This window comes from Lates calcarifer, linkage group LG6, assembly GCF_001640805.2.
Source record: "Lates calcarifer isolate ASB-BC8 linkage group LG6, TLL_Latcal_v3, whole genome shotgun sequence".
Lineage (NCBI taxonomy): Eukaryota > Metazoa > Chordata > Actinopteri > Centropomidae > Lates > Lates calcarifer.
The window spans coordinates 21,241,136-21,256,304 of record NC_066838.1 but is presented as its reverse complement, the minus strand read 5'-3'; the positions used below and the strand labels follow the sequence as shown (position 1 = coordinate 21,256,304).

Below are 15,169 nucleotides of genomic sequence, written 5' to 3'. Positions count from 1 at the left end.
TTTACAGTCCTTCAATTGCTTGTTTATTTAATCTCCTTCATAGTTTGTCTCATACACAAGTCACATTCCACTTTGCAATAGCCGAACAATATGTTGCAACCTGGAGGTTTGTCACTATAATCACAGTTGAGATAAAGATAAAGATAAAAATCCACACAGAAGAACCTCTACGTCAGTCATCCCATTCGTCATCGTCTTCGTCCTCTTCTCCACCCTCATCTTCACTTTCATCTGAAAGAGAAGATAAATATTGGACTGTGTTTGCTCTCTTAATGCATTTTTAGAAAAACAAACTTTTTCACACTTTATGTACAGATGTCATTTATGTCCTTATATTTACCAGAGGAGTGGATGACTTTACTCCTCTTCTGCATGACCATCATGAGAGCACCAACAATGCCCTCCTCTGATGCTGGAGATGCAGGTGGAGCTGGATCAGGGTTCTCTGTCACCTAAAACAGCATTTAAACAAAATCTTAGTTGTGAGACTTGTGTGCTCATATAGAGCATATATTAAATGTTTTGGAAAAGAGGAAATTGTTTTACATTTCTGAGCTTCTTCCCTAGTCGGATCTGATCCAGCAGGGCTCCTCTGCTGTCTCCTCCTCCTCCTCCAGAGGATGCAGGGGGAGGTGGCGGTGGGCCATTGGACAGGGGAGGAGGCGGTGGGAAGTCTGAGGACATCAGAGCAGGTGGAGGTGGAGGTGGAGGGGGTGGAGGAGGAGGTGCAGCACCTCCTCCTCCTCCACCTCCCCTGCTGGGTGTAGATGGGACAGGAGGAGGTGGGAAACCCATGGAGCGCTGTGGGCCAGACGGTGGCGGGGGAGGAGGCGCGCTGTGGGAGGACATCGGAGGGGGGGCATGAGAGAACTTCGAGGGGGGCGGTGAGGGGAACTGAGAGTGTGCAGGTGGCGGCGGTGGTGGAGGACCGCCTCTGTTTGACGGAGGGGGTGGGGGTGGCAGGCCTCCGCGACCTGAAGATGATGGAGTGGATGGGGACCCTCGCTGTGGCTGGCCTGGGATGGGAGGCAAGGGGCCAGAGCGGCCTCGTGGAGGTGGAGGGGTTGGGGCAGAGGAGGGACTGGAGCCCGGCAGAGGAGGTAGGGGCCCTTGTCTGCCAGGTGGAGGGGGTGGAGGTCCAGAGGCTGTAATGGAGTGGAACAAGATATTCATTACAATTCAACCTGCACTTTAGACCATTACATTAGCCTGTGGGGAGCAGTGAGACTGATGGGTAGGTAGAAAATGATCCAGTCTAACCTTTGTTCACCTCCCTTTTGACTGCCTCCATGCCTCCAGACTGCTCAATGACATTATAGATGAGCTGGGAGGTCTTTTCATCCCTCATATCAGCTTCACCGATTCCAGCTTGGGAGAGCAGCTTCCATAGATCAGGATCAATGTTGTTTGGATCCCATCCGACGTGAGTAACATGTCTGCCATGAAGGAAACAAATGAAGATACCATATTGTCACATATACGGAAAGTTTTCTGAAACAACATCCTCACTGCTCGACATCGGAGAGAACTCACTTGAATCCGCTGGGAGCGCCGATGTCTGCTTTGGAGAGTTTGGGGCCCTTTTTCTTGCTCTTCTTGTCCTTCTTCTTTTCTTTGCTGCTTATAGATGCAGCAGCGGGCGTAGGCACCGAGCGGTAGCGTGAAGACTGGATATCTGGGTTCTGGATGTCCACTGTGGCCATGCGAAAAGATCCAGGGCTAAGAGATGAGGCTTTTGGAAGAAATGCAGAGAACATACAAGTCAGTGTTTAATTTCAGGCATCACTGGTGGTGGTAAAAGTTACAGTAGAGATGTGTTGAGGTGAAGGAGTCACGCACCATTTCCAGGTGGCGGTGGAGGCAGGGAACCTCTGTCTAGAGTGACAGGAAAGAGAAAAAGAGGAAGGAAACATAGTTACTCTCACAGTTGACTAGATACGTAAATAGCATCCTGCTGTCATGAAATTAATTGCTATCTTACCAGTGGGCGGCAGAGGGCGCTGTTTTTTGTCTGTCAATAACAAAGGGGTGAGAGACACCATTTTGCATTACTTTACCACACCATTGTTGACAATGTCATTTAAACAAGTCTAGATTGAAAAAGTAAGTTATTTATCAATTATTTATCATTACATAGCATTCTCACTTGTAAAATGATCAGATTTAGGCAAAAATCAACCTTGTTGAAGTGGATGTCAATTATTTTTTCTAGGTCAAACAACAACAAACAACACAAAAGCCCAAGCATATAGAGGAAAACATAGTGTTGGGACAAATATAGCTATGAGTAATTGTATTAAAAATGTATTTGTTCCTCTATCATTCTAAATATAAACATCAGTGTGGTGGCTTTGACCTCGCTGACCTTGACGGTTGTGTCTTTGGTTGATTTTCTCATCGACAGCATTTTTAAAGGCCGCTGCCTCCTGTTGCTCAGCAAAGTTCAGTCCCACCTGACACTCCTGCAGTGTGTCAAACAGGTAAACGTGAACTCAAACACACATGTCTCACAAACAATACTTTAGAGATTTGTGGCCTATAGTGGTGAGTTTAACACAATTGGCAGGGAACCACATCCTAACTAGACAGTTATTCAAGTTGCAGGAAGAGGTGAAATAAGGGTGTGCTTACATCTGCAGGAAATGTATGAAAGTATGGTTGTGGTGAGGAGTAAACAATTTGGTTGTAGAGCTCCTGCTCCCAAACCTGCCTCCCTGCCTGTGGAAAAAAGTAGTATTTAAGTTTCTCAATAGATTTGAGTCATTTTGTGTCAGTTTAGTAACTTTTCAGAGGGACAACACAGGCACAGAGATTAGGTTTACAGTAAGTGTTCTTATCAGTAAGTACTTCTTGGTATAAGTATCACTGTGCAAGAAATTACCTTCAAATCAAACATCCGTATGAAGTAGGAACGTTGAGGGTTGTCTTTGACGAAGCACACCACTCCAGTGTGCTGAAAGCTCCACACGTTAGGACTGTTGGGCAGAGCCATGAACAACTGTGCGACTGCGGTGGCCACAGACTAAACACACAGACATTGAAACACATGCATTGAAAACAGTTTGGCGCTGATAGAACGCATGAGAGCATTTTATTGCCGTTCACATGTAAATAGATGGCAAGTTGCTGTGATGATCTTGATTTGGAGCTGTCATGAAAATGTGCAGCTCATACTGGGTTATTTTTGTCGTTGGCAGTTATACGGAGAGTGTTTACCTCAGTAACTAAAAGAGAGTTAGGAACAAAGCAACTTCTGCTCTACAAGAGTAGAACCAATGATAGCGACTAATTCTGACACAGAGGAAGAAATGGTTCAGCCACCATTTCCTGTTACTGCTACCTCCTTTTTGATGACCTAATGTCAGCGACTCATTTTTAACTGCATTTGCATCAACATATGGAAGTTTCTTTTGGAGGAAATATATGTTACATTTAAGCTTGACTTCAACTGTAACTAAATAAACTTAATAAATAAAAGGTTAAGTGAATAAACGAACAAAAAGCAGACGAGACAAGCGTCAAAATATGATATTGTTGTAACTTAAATTAGTTAGTCCTCAACTGAGAGTTCAACCATCAACTGTGCTCATTGAAATTCAGGATATATTTAACCACCAAAGGGAAGAGAGAGAAGTTCTTAGGGCTAAAACAAGTTACATTTCTATGTAGCAACCAGAATAACCAGTATTATCATGGATACATTTTCCTTTCACTTTTACAATCAAATTTAACACCAGAAAGGATACAAATCAGGACAGACACAGCAGATTATTATCCCATAGTGGGCAACCCCCCCTCTCTCCCTGGTCAGCTCAGAACTTACAGCACACCTTCTGCCCAGCAGGTCCTCCAGCTTCTCATTCTCTTGCGGGCTCAACAGAGCGCTCTGGACGCTCTCCGTTTTACTTTTAGATCCACGGCTCATGGTCCTCTGATAAGTCTCTCCGGTTTTTTATCTTAAATAAATGTTCACGGCATTTGAAAAAAAGCCTTCCCTCTCTACACTGTCAGAATACTGAGCTCTACAGTCAAGGAAGTTTCTCTTCTCTGTTCTATGCACACTTCATTTCAAAGCAGGAAACGGACAACCGCACTTCTCTAACCCCCACTTTTCTTCTTTCTCTCAGACGCAGAGCACAAATGAATGTGTTACTTCCTTTTACTTCTTTTTTTCAGAGGGAGGCAGTGCACTGTTACTCTTCTCCTGCTGTGAGTACATTCATTTCAAGGCTCCACACACTAAAGATGACCACTTGGTGTACTTAACATTTTATATAGATAAAAAACAACTCAATACGTATGTAAAAACTGAAAGACATATTTTATTGACAGATAACAACATTCAAATTAATTTAAAAATATACAGGATGAATAACAAATTTTAAAGACAAAAAAGAGAAAAGAATCCATTCGTTTTAACTTAGAATCCAGAGATTATTATTCATCGCACAGTTGAACAGTTTCTGGGGTTGCTGAAAGAGATGCAGCATTTTTAACACTGGATTTTTATATGCACAATTTTTAACTGCCTTTGCCGAACATAGTAAAAAAAAACAAAAAAAAAAAAAAACAAACAAACAAAAAAAACATTATCAGTTACATCCCAACTTAATGTGACACAATAAATATGTTCTTTGGTTTGCAGCTGTGGACGTTTTCAGGGACACATTTAAAAAACACTTGTGTATGTGATTGTCAGTAACTGTCCGTTTGACCTCCATGAATAGCAGCTAAAACCCTACAAATTACACTGTATCTGTCGGATTGCTTATAAAAGGTCACCTCAGACTCAGGTTTGAAGACGAACCTTTACAACAGTTATGTTAAGTGTCAGAATACATTGACAGAAAATATCACATTAAACACATTAATTCAATTTCATGTACAAGTTTTTGGTAGACTGGAATGGTCAGCGTGGTACTGCAGACTAATCCCAGCTGGTCACATTTAGCTGAACCTGTGAACTTCAGTCTTATATGTATAATGAAATAAAAACTGATAAATGAACAAAGTAAAACAAATTTTGTTTGATAAAAACAAAAGGACGTGACTGCCATTTTAAAATTTTCTTGTCTTGTTAACTCTGAGATGGTAGGGAAGTAGACTGGAAGGATTTTTGGCAGTGACTGAGCTATTCCAGGGAACTCTACACATCCATACTCTAAAATGGGATTTCCATTTGAGTCATGCTGTTCCCATTCATTCTTTATGCTGTTACTCCTTTTCTGTCTTTTGCATTTTCTACACATGCCTCCAAACAACATCCTTGCTGCGACCTGTGACACAGGTTTTATTCAGTCAGAACACACTGCCTTGTACTCTCATGTATCTGTGTTCGCACCTCCAGTACAGGACCTTTTATCTGCCTTGTGTCAAAAATGATTTATTTTATTTGTTTATTTTATTTGATTGTAGGCGAAGGGTCCTTCACATTTGCTTCGTCTTGTGCAGCCAAATTTTCCTGTTTGGCTTTGGATGAGGACTCAGCAGATCAGGGGTAATTTAATGACAGGGAGCTTTGGTTGGCATTATGTCTCAGGGTTTCTCTCGATCGGTCACCGGAGCTAGTGTCCACCTCCACTTCTGGACTCTCCGGTCACCCAGTCGGTGATGATGAACGACAAACTCATCACCATAAAGATGAATCCCAATGCAGCAAAGCATGTGGCCTACAGGAAGTGGAAAGAAAGACAAAAAACACATGTCAACAACACGTGCTAACTTCAGCAGAGGAAAGGAGGTGATAGAACTACAACCAAAACACTGATAAGTAAACAGAAGTTAATGCTAATGATTAGCTAGCAAAACTTACAAATAGCTCCTTTAAATGACTGTTGTACATTTAATACCATTAGCTGAGGTTGTACCTGAATCTTGGGTCTGGACAGTAAAGGTTCCTGCTCTTCAGGAACAATCCGGATGTAGAAGATTCCAGGTAGGATGAAGATGAGGCTGGGTGCAGATGTGGCTCCTGCAGAGGACAGAAAAGAAGTGAATTTAGAAGTTTGAACACGGTTGGCGATTACACGGTTGACAGACGATGAGGTTAACGACAGACAGACAGCGTTTCCTCCCGTGCAAACGTACCGATTATACCGAAGATGTCGCGGATGGACGGCACGAAGATGACGAGTAGGTTGACGATGAAGACGAGACAGAAAGCAATGGCGATGTGTCTGACCCAGTGGAAAGGCTTGTCGGGGAACAGGATCTGGAGCAAAGCTCTGCGGATCTGCAGAAGGAAGGAACGACAGAGGAAGAAAGAAAGAGACAGTGTCACGTTTTTCTACAGGTAAACTGCTGCTGAGAAGCTGTTGAATAAGGTGCAAGATAAACTCAAACACATCAACCCAACTAGCGGACATTTAAGCAGGTATTTTCTGTCAGCTGTTTAAGGCAAAATATTTGCTGCATTATGTTGTGGACTGAGACCAGAAGTGCATCATACTTGAAAGTTTGAGCCTACAGAGTCACCTCTGGAGCTCACCACAGGCAACTAGCAGAGACTCCACAAGTCCCTGCTCCCAGCCATGAGACATGACTCCTTGTTGTTAACTAGGCTAACTGTTTCCCCCTGCTTCCAATCTGTATGCTAAACCCAGCAAACAGACTCCTGGCTTCAGCTTCATATTGAGTGGACAGACTAATATAATTCTTTAATCTATAGTCTATTTCTTTAATCTGCAAAGGGCTTATGACTACAGTATATGTGTACTGAGCTGCAGTGTATTCTTAATAATTGCTTATAATGTCCATTAATTTTAAAAACTGGCCTAACTCTGGCCCTTTTTAGCATCGACAGATTATTCTGAAATCTAACCCCATGTGCTAGAAATGCCCCATACAGTCAACACACTACTGAAACAGAGACAGCTGCTCTGAGAAGTTTCACTCTGAAACAGTAAGGCATTTTCAGTGCCTTGATAGGCAATGACTCTATTCTTACTCTGATATATACATGGATGCCTTTGGCACCATCAATTATGTGGTGTAAAGGCTACATTAGCAACATTGTGGGCTTGTAATGTTCAGGTTGTGATTTCAGGATGTGCCTGGACTGCATTGGTAGGAAGTGAAATAAGGGACCAGAACACATAAAAGTGCCAAAAGTCACAAACTGGTCTCAGGCCTGTCTGCCAAAGAGACTTTTTTGTCTCAATGAGAAAGTGCAAACCTTGCATGTGGTGTGCTCCATGGCTCAGTTCTGAGTCCACAGCTCTTACACTCTCTTACACTTAGAGTCAGTTATGCCAATATTAATTGTTTATTTATTTTATACAAACATAATTATTCTAACTTGGGTCAGGCCTCTTCTTTTCAGAAACGTGTTAAACAAGAAATATTGTTTTTCTTCTTTGTTGTTGATATAGACTTTCTCACTAAACTGATGGATATCTTACCGGGAAGAGAACCACAGGGACGGTAAGAGTGACAGCCACCAGCACAGCCAGACGCACACAGAGAATCAGGACGTCCCCTGAGCCCACACGACTGTAGGTGTGTAACAGCTCTGACTCCACAGCACCTACCCACAGAGAAGCAGGCACCCCTTGACACATGATATCTCACATGGTCTAGTTTCTCATACACAGCACTGGAAAATGCATATGGGCTCTGGGTATAACTGGGTCATTCATTTGAAATCTTGCCATTCATAACATCAGAACAAAGTGACCTTTGAGAGTATCTTACCATAGAAGGTAAGGTAACCAAAAAGAGCAGTCAGCAGGTACATGACAAACATGGCCAGGATGGAGATGTTGGCAACACTCTGCATACGCTTCTTGGTGGCACTAGAATAGAAGCAGGCAGAAAAATGACGTGAATTTAACTAAAAGTCTGAGCACAGTCCTCAGCACAGAAAGTCAAATTTGATGACATTTTGACTTACTCTCGTAGTTCAGTGTAGATTGGTAGCACCTCCGGGTGGCAGACAAAAGCAAAGGCCAGGATTGGGACAGTGTACGCTGTCTAAAAGCCAAACACACCAAAGGTCAGTGAGCAAACCCACCATTAAATGCTTGTTTTATACCTGACACTGCTGTTGACATTACACACCTTGGTTCTGTTGACATAATACGCTCTAGTGCAGAACAGGAGGATGTAAATGTCCTGTGCAAACCAAGAAATAAATATACAGCTGACTCCTCTAACCTGTGAGTTGATGGTAAACATCTTGGCTTCACAGAAGTCTTCTGTCACATTAGTGGGAGCGTGGTGGGCAGCAATGGAGCTATCGTTATGATGTAAATCCTCCAGTGGACATGAGATGTTGAATTTCTTGTAGATAACCTGGGGGAGTCACACCCACAAGTTAGTGAAAGATAAATATTTAATGGAGCAGCTGGTAATGTTGTACGTGTCTTTGCTGACTTACCGAAATGAGGAAGAACACCATACAAGAGAGGGAGAAGCCACTTGTATAGCCCAGGTAACCTAGATTGCAATGATGACAAGATGTTGAATAATGATTTATTGTCACAGATTGAAGAGACTGTGGAAGTGATGAAACATTCATTTCGGTACAGGACAGGAAATTAAATGCCACAAAAACAGGTAGTAGAGAAAAGAACGTACGTACATGAAAGTGTATGGGTAATTAAAAAGAAAAAAGAAAATGTGATGACAGAATGAAAAACATACCAAGTTGTTTCATGAGTGCTAGAGGAAGGATGATGAAAGCACTAACAATGATGATCAAGTAGTTTCCATTCAAGAACCACTCTCTAAGAAACAGTCAGATGAAAAAAAATCAGTATGTCACCAAACTAAAAACATGTACTACTCAACTATGTATAAATCATAATAATACACGCCAACACTCACCCTGTGTTTTCTTTATCAAGGAAAGCTTGAATAACCAATGGGAGCTCAGACTTGATGATGAAGAGATAGCTGGACATTGCTGAAAGGAAGTGAAAGCGTTCTTATCTTGTGTTCCTTACTTACTTATGTGTGTGTAATCTTATCTGATTGAATATACACAGGCATTAAATAAATATAAAAATAAAAGGTAAAAAATGGCATTGTAATACCTCCAATGTTATGTACTGTAATGACGCAGGCAGCCAGCATTTTTCCTGGGGGGCCAAATGCCCGATTTCCAAGCTGCTCATAGGCCCGGATCCCTGAAAACACATGAACATTATATATGTGTGTGTGTGTGTGTGTGATACATTATGAATACAAAAATGACTCTGGCTACATACGCTAAGTGTGTCTGGCTCTGACTTACCAACAACTCCAGCACTTCTCAGCAGGAGGTGAATCGAATACGCAGACAGAATGGCAATGAACACCAGCAAGACTCTGAAAGACACAACAACGGAGATTTGTTGGGAAATGTGTCTCACAAGTTAGGATGTTATTCTGTATCCGTTAAAACTGTGCTCATTATCTAAAAAAAATAATTACACAGAGAAAAAGAGAAATAAAGTAATTCTTTATAAACATCTACAGAAACTTAATTTTGTTAATGAGCAATTCATAATTGCCATCTTTTTGTTTTTTTCCACCCACACAAGAGAGTTTGGCTTTGAGAGACTGACTCTCCAGCCACTAGCCTCCACCTCTCTCCTCCCCCCCGCCACATAGCACAGGACTGATCCAAGCAGGCGTGTCTTGGATCTGATCACTAGGGTCTATATTTAACTGCTCAAATCTGATTTAGAGAAGCTGCGTGTGTATGAGCTCTAATGTACATTGTGACAGATCAGGCTTTGTAGGGTAGCAGTTGTGTGTACAGTTTTACGCCTACAGCTCACGCAGGTGGACGAACAGAAACACACACATTTTCCAGTGTGGAGCACATCCCCTCCCTACCATGCTGCCACCAGACATACCTGTCCAAACACAAACACACACGGACAGTCAGATGATACACACACCCCTGTGGCCCTACTTCTAGCCTTATAAGGAGCCTCTATTGACTGTATCCAAACTGTAACTGCTAACGCACACTTTAACCTAATTCAAATTCTAATCCTAACCTTAGATCATAATTCTAACCCAAAATATGATAATTAATGATAATCTGTTTATAGTCAGGAGGCTTCATAGTTAGGAAGCTAAACACAAGTAAATAAAAACAGAGAACAATTATAGAACAGAATAAAGTATCTAAAATAAGTTCACAATGAATACACACATACATATAGACATAAGTTATGAAAAAGCCATCTTGAAATAAAAGACAAAAAGTAGAGAGAAGCCATTATGAAATGGCCAAAATGACTTCATTTAGCAAACATCTTCATGGGGGCCGGTCTACAACTCATAAACTCAAACACACACGCCAGACAGCGCTGCTTTATTCTTGTAACCACCTGGAGTGTGCACATTTGGCTTTATCCAAATACTAAATATAAACCACAAGAAGCTGAATATACTGATGTCCTCTTTGCACATGAGGTGACAATATGCTGTGAGCAAATACGTTCACCTACATGGGTAGATACACACACACTGACAAATACGGTCAGGCACAAATTTTAGCCTAAATAGGGACTGTGTGTTTGGGTTTCGTACTCACAAAAAAAGAATGATTCCGGTGTTGGACATCGCAAAAGCCAATCCCAGAATTCCACTGCCCATTATGGCGTTACTGAGGTTAAAGATGGACATGCCAAATGAAGTCTTTCCCTCGAACTGCAGTAAGAGGACAACAGAAGATGTAACACAAAACAATTTGTAAACAAAAATCACATAAACAGCATCAGTATTATCTACTGTATCTCATTCTTAGCACAATTATGCAACAAACAATGGCTGAGAAACATCTCTCACGTCCGTAAAGTGGATTTCTTTCTTGCCACCAGTTTTATGTGGGAGAAACTCCTCGTGTTCAGCCATGGCGTCCAGCCCATCAAACCTACAACAATAAAAAAATATTACTTTACAACACATTTACTGTGATATGATCGCAGTAATTACCATTCATTTGTAAGTCTTACCCATCTTCCCTGCTATGTCCGTTCATCTTCTGAAGCTCCATTCTGGTTGCTGGGGTTGTGACTTGAGAAACTTTAACGATTGACTTTTACTGGACTTAGCGAATCCAATTTAAACTTCTCTGGAAACGAGAAGAGACAACAACTGTTTAATTTGTGAAATACTTACTTATCTAAATTCCCTACAAATTTATATGGTATTTATGTGTGGACTTTGTAGGTTTGTTTTCCCAGCACACCTCAGGCACAGATCTCGCCAGCTTTCCATTATTTGTGAAAATAACTGCAAGCAGGCTGACCTCAGAATGCGTCGTTAACTGTTTTACATTGCTGCGGTATGCATCACCTTTTCTGAAATCTTGCCTTAACTTGTCAGAGTTTGGACAAGAGCTCAGAGTGAATCTTCCAAGACGCTGAACTGTAGTCTATTTATGTAATGAGATGGATGAAAGGCATTGGCTCTGGTCTACAGTACAGTAAAAATAGATTAATGTAACAATAGCAGACTGGCAATGGTGTGTCATTTAGAAGTAAACGTACAATTTATTTGTACTTCAACAGAGGGAAGCCACAGTATTCCAGAAACAGTGAATATGACTACTGTAATACAAACAGAAAATGCTATGTGGCTTCAAAAGGGCAAACCTATTTATAAAGTCTTGAGACACACCACTGCAATTCCTTCTACTTGCCAAGGACAACAAGAATCTTGAGTTTATGATGCTTTTTTTCTCTTGGCGATCCTTATTCTGGAGTTCTGCTCCCTACCTCAGATATGAGGATAAAAAAACCTCCAGATCACTTTGGTACTTCACAGAATAAAAATCCTGCAAAAATGGACACTTTTCCTCAGGATGTAAGTCCATTTGACGCTTGTGTGACACGAAAGGCTTTAAATAACAAATGTTGTTAGAGGACTTATGTTGCTCTAATCTGTTGTAGGCCACACAAAGCTGGCATGGACAGACTCTGGGAATGAGCGTAGGTCTGCGCTCCTGCCACGGGGTCATGGGATACTTCCCTTCCTCATACAGCCCTCAGGATTTTCACATCTGACCCCTAAGGACACACTCGCACTACATTGTGCCATTCTTTAAGAGTTTCACAGAAAACCAGAAATTTTTTATATTCCTACGCTCATCACTGAACGGGCCCGTTGAAGTACAATAATCCATGCAACTTGGTGCTCGATAGCAGTGGGCCACAGAGACAAACAAAGGGTTCCTGTGTAAATGGTGCTATTTAGTCTAAATACAGAGTAGCCCTTTCCCTGCATACTGGCCTCAGGTCAAGTTTGGTTAGAGTAACTTTCTTTAGCTACATACCCAATGACTTTCCCATGGCCCATGGCCAACACACACAACCAATGAAGCACAGACTAAATGTTAGAAATATTTTGTAATTCAACTAAAGCCAGTTTTGGTGGATTAATTACCTCAATCACATTTTAATAGGTAGATTATATAAATAGTGCTGCTTTGCATTTTAATGGGGGTTGGAGAAACAAGACAAACCTGGTTAACTAGAAACTTGTTCCACATTAGATATTTCATTGGCCATGGGGGTAGCTCTGAGACGGAGGGAACAGTAAAAAGAGAGGAAAAAAGTAATAAAAACGAAAGTACTCCTGTACTTTCCCGCAATTTATACAAGCATTTCTCCCAACAACCCACCCTAATGCTGTTTACAATGTGTTCAATGTAGAAAATCTATTTAAATAATAAATGAGATATATAATAATCTTGTCAATGAACAGCACATGTTAAGTTAAATGCAGTAGATATTAATGTAGCTTTACTGTGTAGAAATGCACACCACATGGCTCTTGTCTGACGCAAGACCAGCTCACTATTGACAGTTAGCCCTTCCCTTCTCTTCCTCAACATCTGAAACTCAAGGACACACACACACACATACAAACACACAAGTCTGAGCAACTTACCCTGGTGGTCAAGCCTAGTTGTCTTTTCTGGATATTGAAATAATAATTCCTTGGGCAAATTCACTCAATTTGTAGATGTCAATGTTTATATATAGCTTTGCTCTTAGAGGAGTCTCTCCAAAGCTCCTTGGTAGTGAAGAGAGGAGAGAGTGAGAGAGATTAGAGGCTGGGAGGGAGTAAGCGGGAAATGGGAACACCCATACTTAACCCTTTGTTTAACCAGTTACAGGTAGTGTAACAGACTGAAGGGATCCACTCACCAGGTGTCTACTCTGAAAAGGTGTCAACACTAGAGCCTGAACAATGGAAATGAATTGTCTGTAATTTTGGGACAGTCTGCAGGTCAAGGCTACAGGTAATCCTAGGAACTCATCAAATCAACAGGGATTCATATCGGAGTCTAATTACCATGTCATTATAGACTATGCAAGCAGAAAGGAGGGGCAATGTGGGTGTCATCTGAGGTGGGCTTTGTTATGGCATGGGCGGATACTCGCTGACAGTTTGTATCCTGCCGGAAGTCACAGTGATGGTAATTAGCTTAGGAGATAAGTACTTTTTTCAGATTGCCAGCATGTGATTGTACTCAAGACTGGAAACATTGTGCATGCCACATGACATGTAAAATAGATCCTTTAAAGGTACTATATGTACGTGTTTGCTATTGCTACATAGCCAATGTTAGCATTAACAGCTGTTTACTTACCAGTCTAGAAGAAACATTGTGAATTCTGCATCAAAATTAACTTTTGTTCTGTGTCTATCATATTTATTCTACTGACGTTAGCATGCTAACCAGCTAGCGCCAGACAATCTTGTAATAACACTTTGCAATAGTGAATCACTGTAGTGCTCAGTCTGCCCTCAGTCCAGTTTGACCTCTTGTTTTGTCAATGCTAATGTTGCCCATGTAGCAATATAAAAAAATTTTAAATAAAATAAATCATGTAGCACCTTTAAATATTTCTGTACAGTTTTATAACATTTAATCTATAACAGAAGACATCTCCATATTTCAACGTCATATAAGAAGGTGCTATACAGCATAGCACACTTCCTGAATATACCAACAAAAACATGTGCTCAGTCTATTAGTGTGTCATCAAACCCACACTTTGCAGGGGACAACATTTCAGTTGGTTGATAAAGTTTGACTCAGCCGAGATATGGGCTTTGCCTGCACGCCCAAGAAACACCCACATGTTCTTTATCTCATGATGAAACAAATAGTTTACTGGAAAACGTGTCTCTGTTGCGTAAAGATCTAATGTAGTGGAGAGCACACACTGATGGCAGATTTTCTTTATACGCTTTAATAAGTTTTGTTTGATTTCATAGTAATAGAAAAACAAAACATACGAAATAATACATACTTCCACATTTCAGTAATTTTGTCAAGTTCAGGCCATTAGACCAGCAAAATATCACAATCAAGGTTTGTACAGATTAGGTGAATTTAAAGATAATGACTGGTCATCTTAAATGACCTCAGTGTCTTGTAGTCAGTTAAACAAGTGATTTGGAAAAATCCAGGACAAAGTAACTAACATAACATGACATGGGACGTGCATGTGTAAAATATAGCTCATCAGGAGACATTTTGTCTGGATAAAACCATGCATCAAACACTTAATGTTATTTTTGTACCAAACAGTATGCCAGCAATTTCAGCCAACATGATCTCTCATTTCAGTGAGTCATTTAAAATCCCACCTCTGTGCTGTGAATACTGCCAGCATGTCACTAAAGGCTCAGACTGCGAATGAGAACATAAATGTATTCTCAGCTGAAAGCTTAAAGCAGAAACCAGCTGAAAAGAAAAGAATGTTATTTCAGCTGTCATACAGTACATTATCAGTGGAGATAATGACAATAATTTTCATCCATATCTCTCCTCGTGTATGAATGGGAAGTTGTGTCGTGGCCCAAATGCTGGAGCAGAAGCAGAGCACTGCCTTACAGGCCCTGTTCTGCTACTCACCTCTCTAGTAACAGGCAGACAGATGAATGTCTTCGGTCTAGACAGAGGTAACGGGGTAAAAGTTGAATCTTGATGGCCGGTTCACGTCCAAAATCCCCCTTTCACAGAGCCTTGAAGTGCTCTGCAGCTGTGAGAGCAGAGGAAAATGGGGGAAAGAGGCAGGAAGGCAGTAATTGCGCGCGTTAAGAAATTTCCTGCCATGTCATAAGCCAACCCACTCTCAGCTCCTTCAGAATGATGAGGCCACACGTGGTGCTGTGACTGTGAGTATGAAATACTGTCATCTAATTTGACGTA

At 41.3% G+C, this 15,169-nt stretch overlaps 2 protein-coding genes and 1 long non-coding RNA gene across 5 annotated transcripts; 1 reads left to right on the top strand and 2 right to left on the bottom strand.

Annotated features, from left to right (window-relative positions):
- Positions 1–4,140, bottom strand: LOC108882168 (WASP actin nucleation promoting factor). Of its 2 annotated transcripts, none has more exons than XM_018674502.2 (11): positions 3,824–4,140; positions 2,882–3,022; positions 2,632–2,718; positions 2,366–2,462; positions 1,982–2,011; positions 1,840–1,875; positions 1,534–1,732; positions 1,261–1,436; positions 547–1,145; positions 341–452; positions 1–231 (listed from the first exon to the last, which is right to left on the bottom strand). In XM_018674502.2, exons 1-11 carry the CDS (start codon positions 3,923–3,925, stop codon positions 173–175), a joined length of 1,638 nt encoding a protein of 545 aa, XP_018530018.1. In that variant the 5' UTR covers positions 3,926–4,140; the 3' UTR covers positions 1–172. The 2 variants fall into 2 exon arrangements, with proteins under 2 accessions (XP_018530018.1, XP_050927316.1); XM_051071359.1 differs by having other exon boundaries at positions 3,831–4,140.
- Positions 4,141–4,302: 162 nt separating this feature from the next.
- LOC108882166 (sodium-coupled neutral amino acid transporter 3) lies at positions 4,303–15,084 on the bottom strand. 2 transcript variants are annotated; one of them, XM_051071360.1, is made up of 17 exons: positions 14,873–15,084; positions 12,892–13,017; positions 10,953–11,071; positions 10,786–10,870; positions 10,532–10,647; positions 9,236–9,309; positions 9,036–9,128; positions 8,827–8,905; positions 8,644–8,726; positions 8,378–8,436; positions 8,155–8,292; positions 7,892–7,971; positions 7,693–7,793; positions 7,401–7,525; positions 6,088–6,232; positions 5,868–5,971; positions 4,303–5,669 (listed from the first exon to the last, which is right to left on the bottom strand). In XM_051071360.1, the coding sequence occupies exons 3-17, from the start codon at positions 10,991–10,993 to the stop codon at positions 5,565–5,567; spliced, it is 1,428 nt and encodes a 475-aa protein (XP_050927317.1). In that variant the 5' UTR covers positions 10,994–11,071; positions 12,892–13,017; positions 14,873–15,084; the 3' UTR covers positions 4,303–5,564. The 2 variants fall into 2 exon arrangements, with proteins under 2 accessions (XP_050927317.1, XP_018530016.1); XM_018674500.2 differs by lacking the exon at positions 12,892–13,017.
- Positions 6,159–7,526, top strand: LOC127142580 (uncharacterized). The gene is made up of 2 exons (XR_007813439.1): positions 6,159–6,292; positions 7,371–7,526. It is a non-coding gene; the product is annotated as an uncharacterized LOC127142580 (long non-coding RNA).
- Positions 15,085–15,169: the final 85 nt, after the last annotated feature.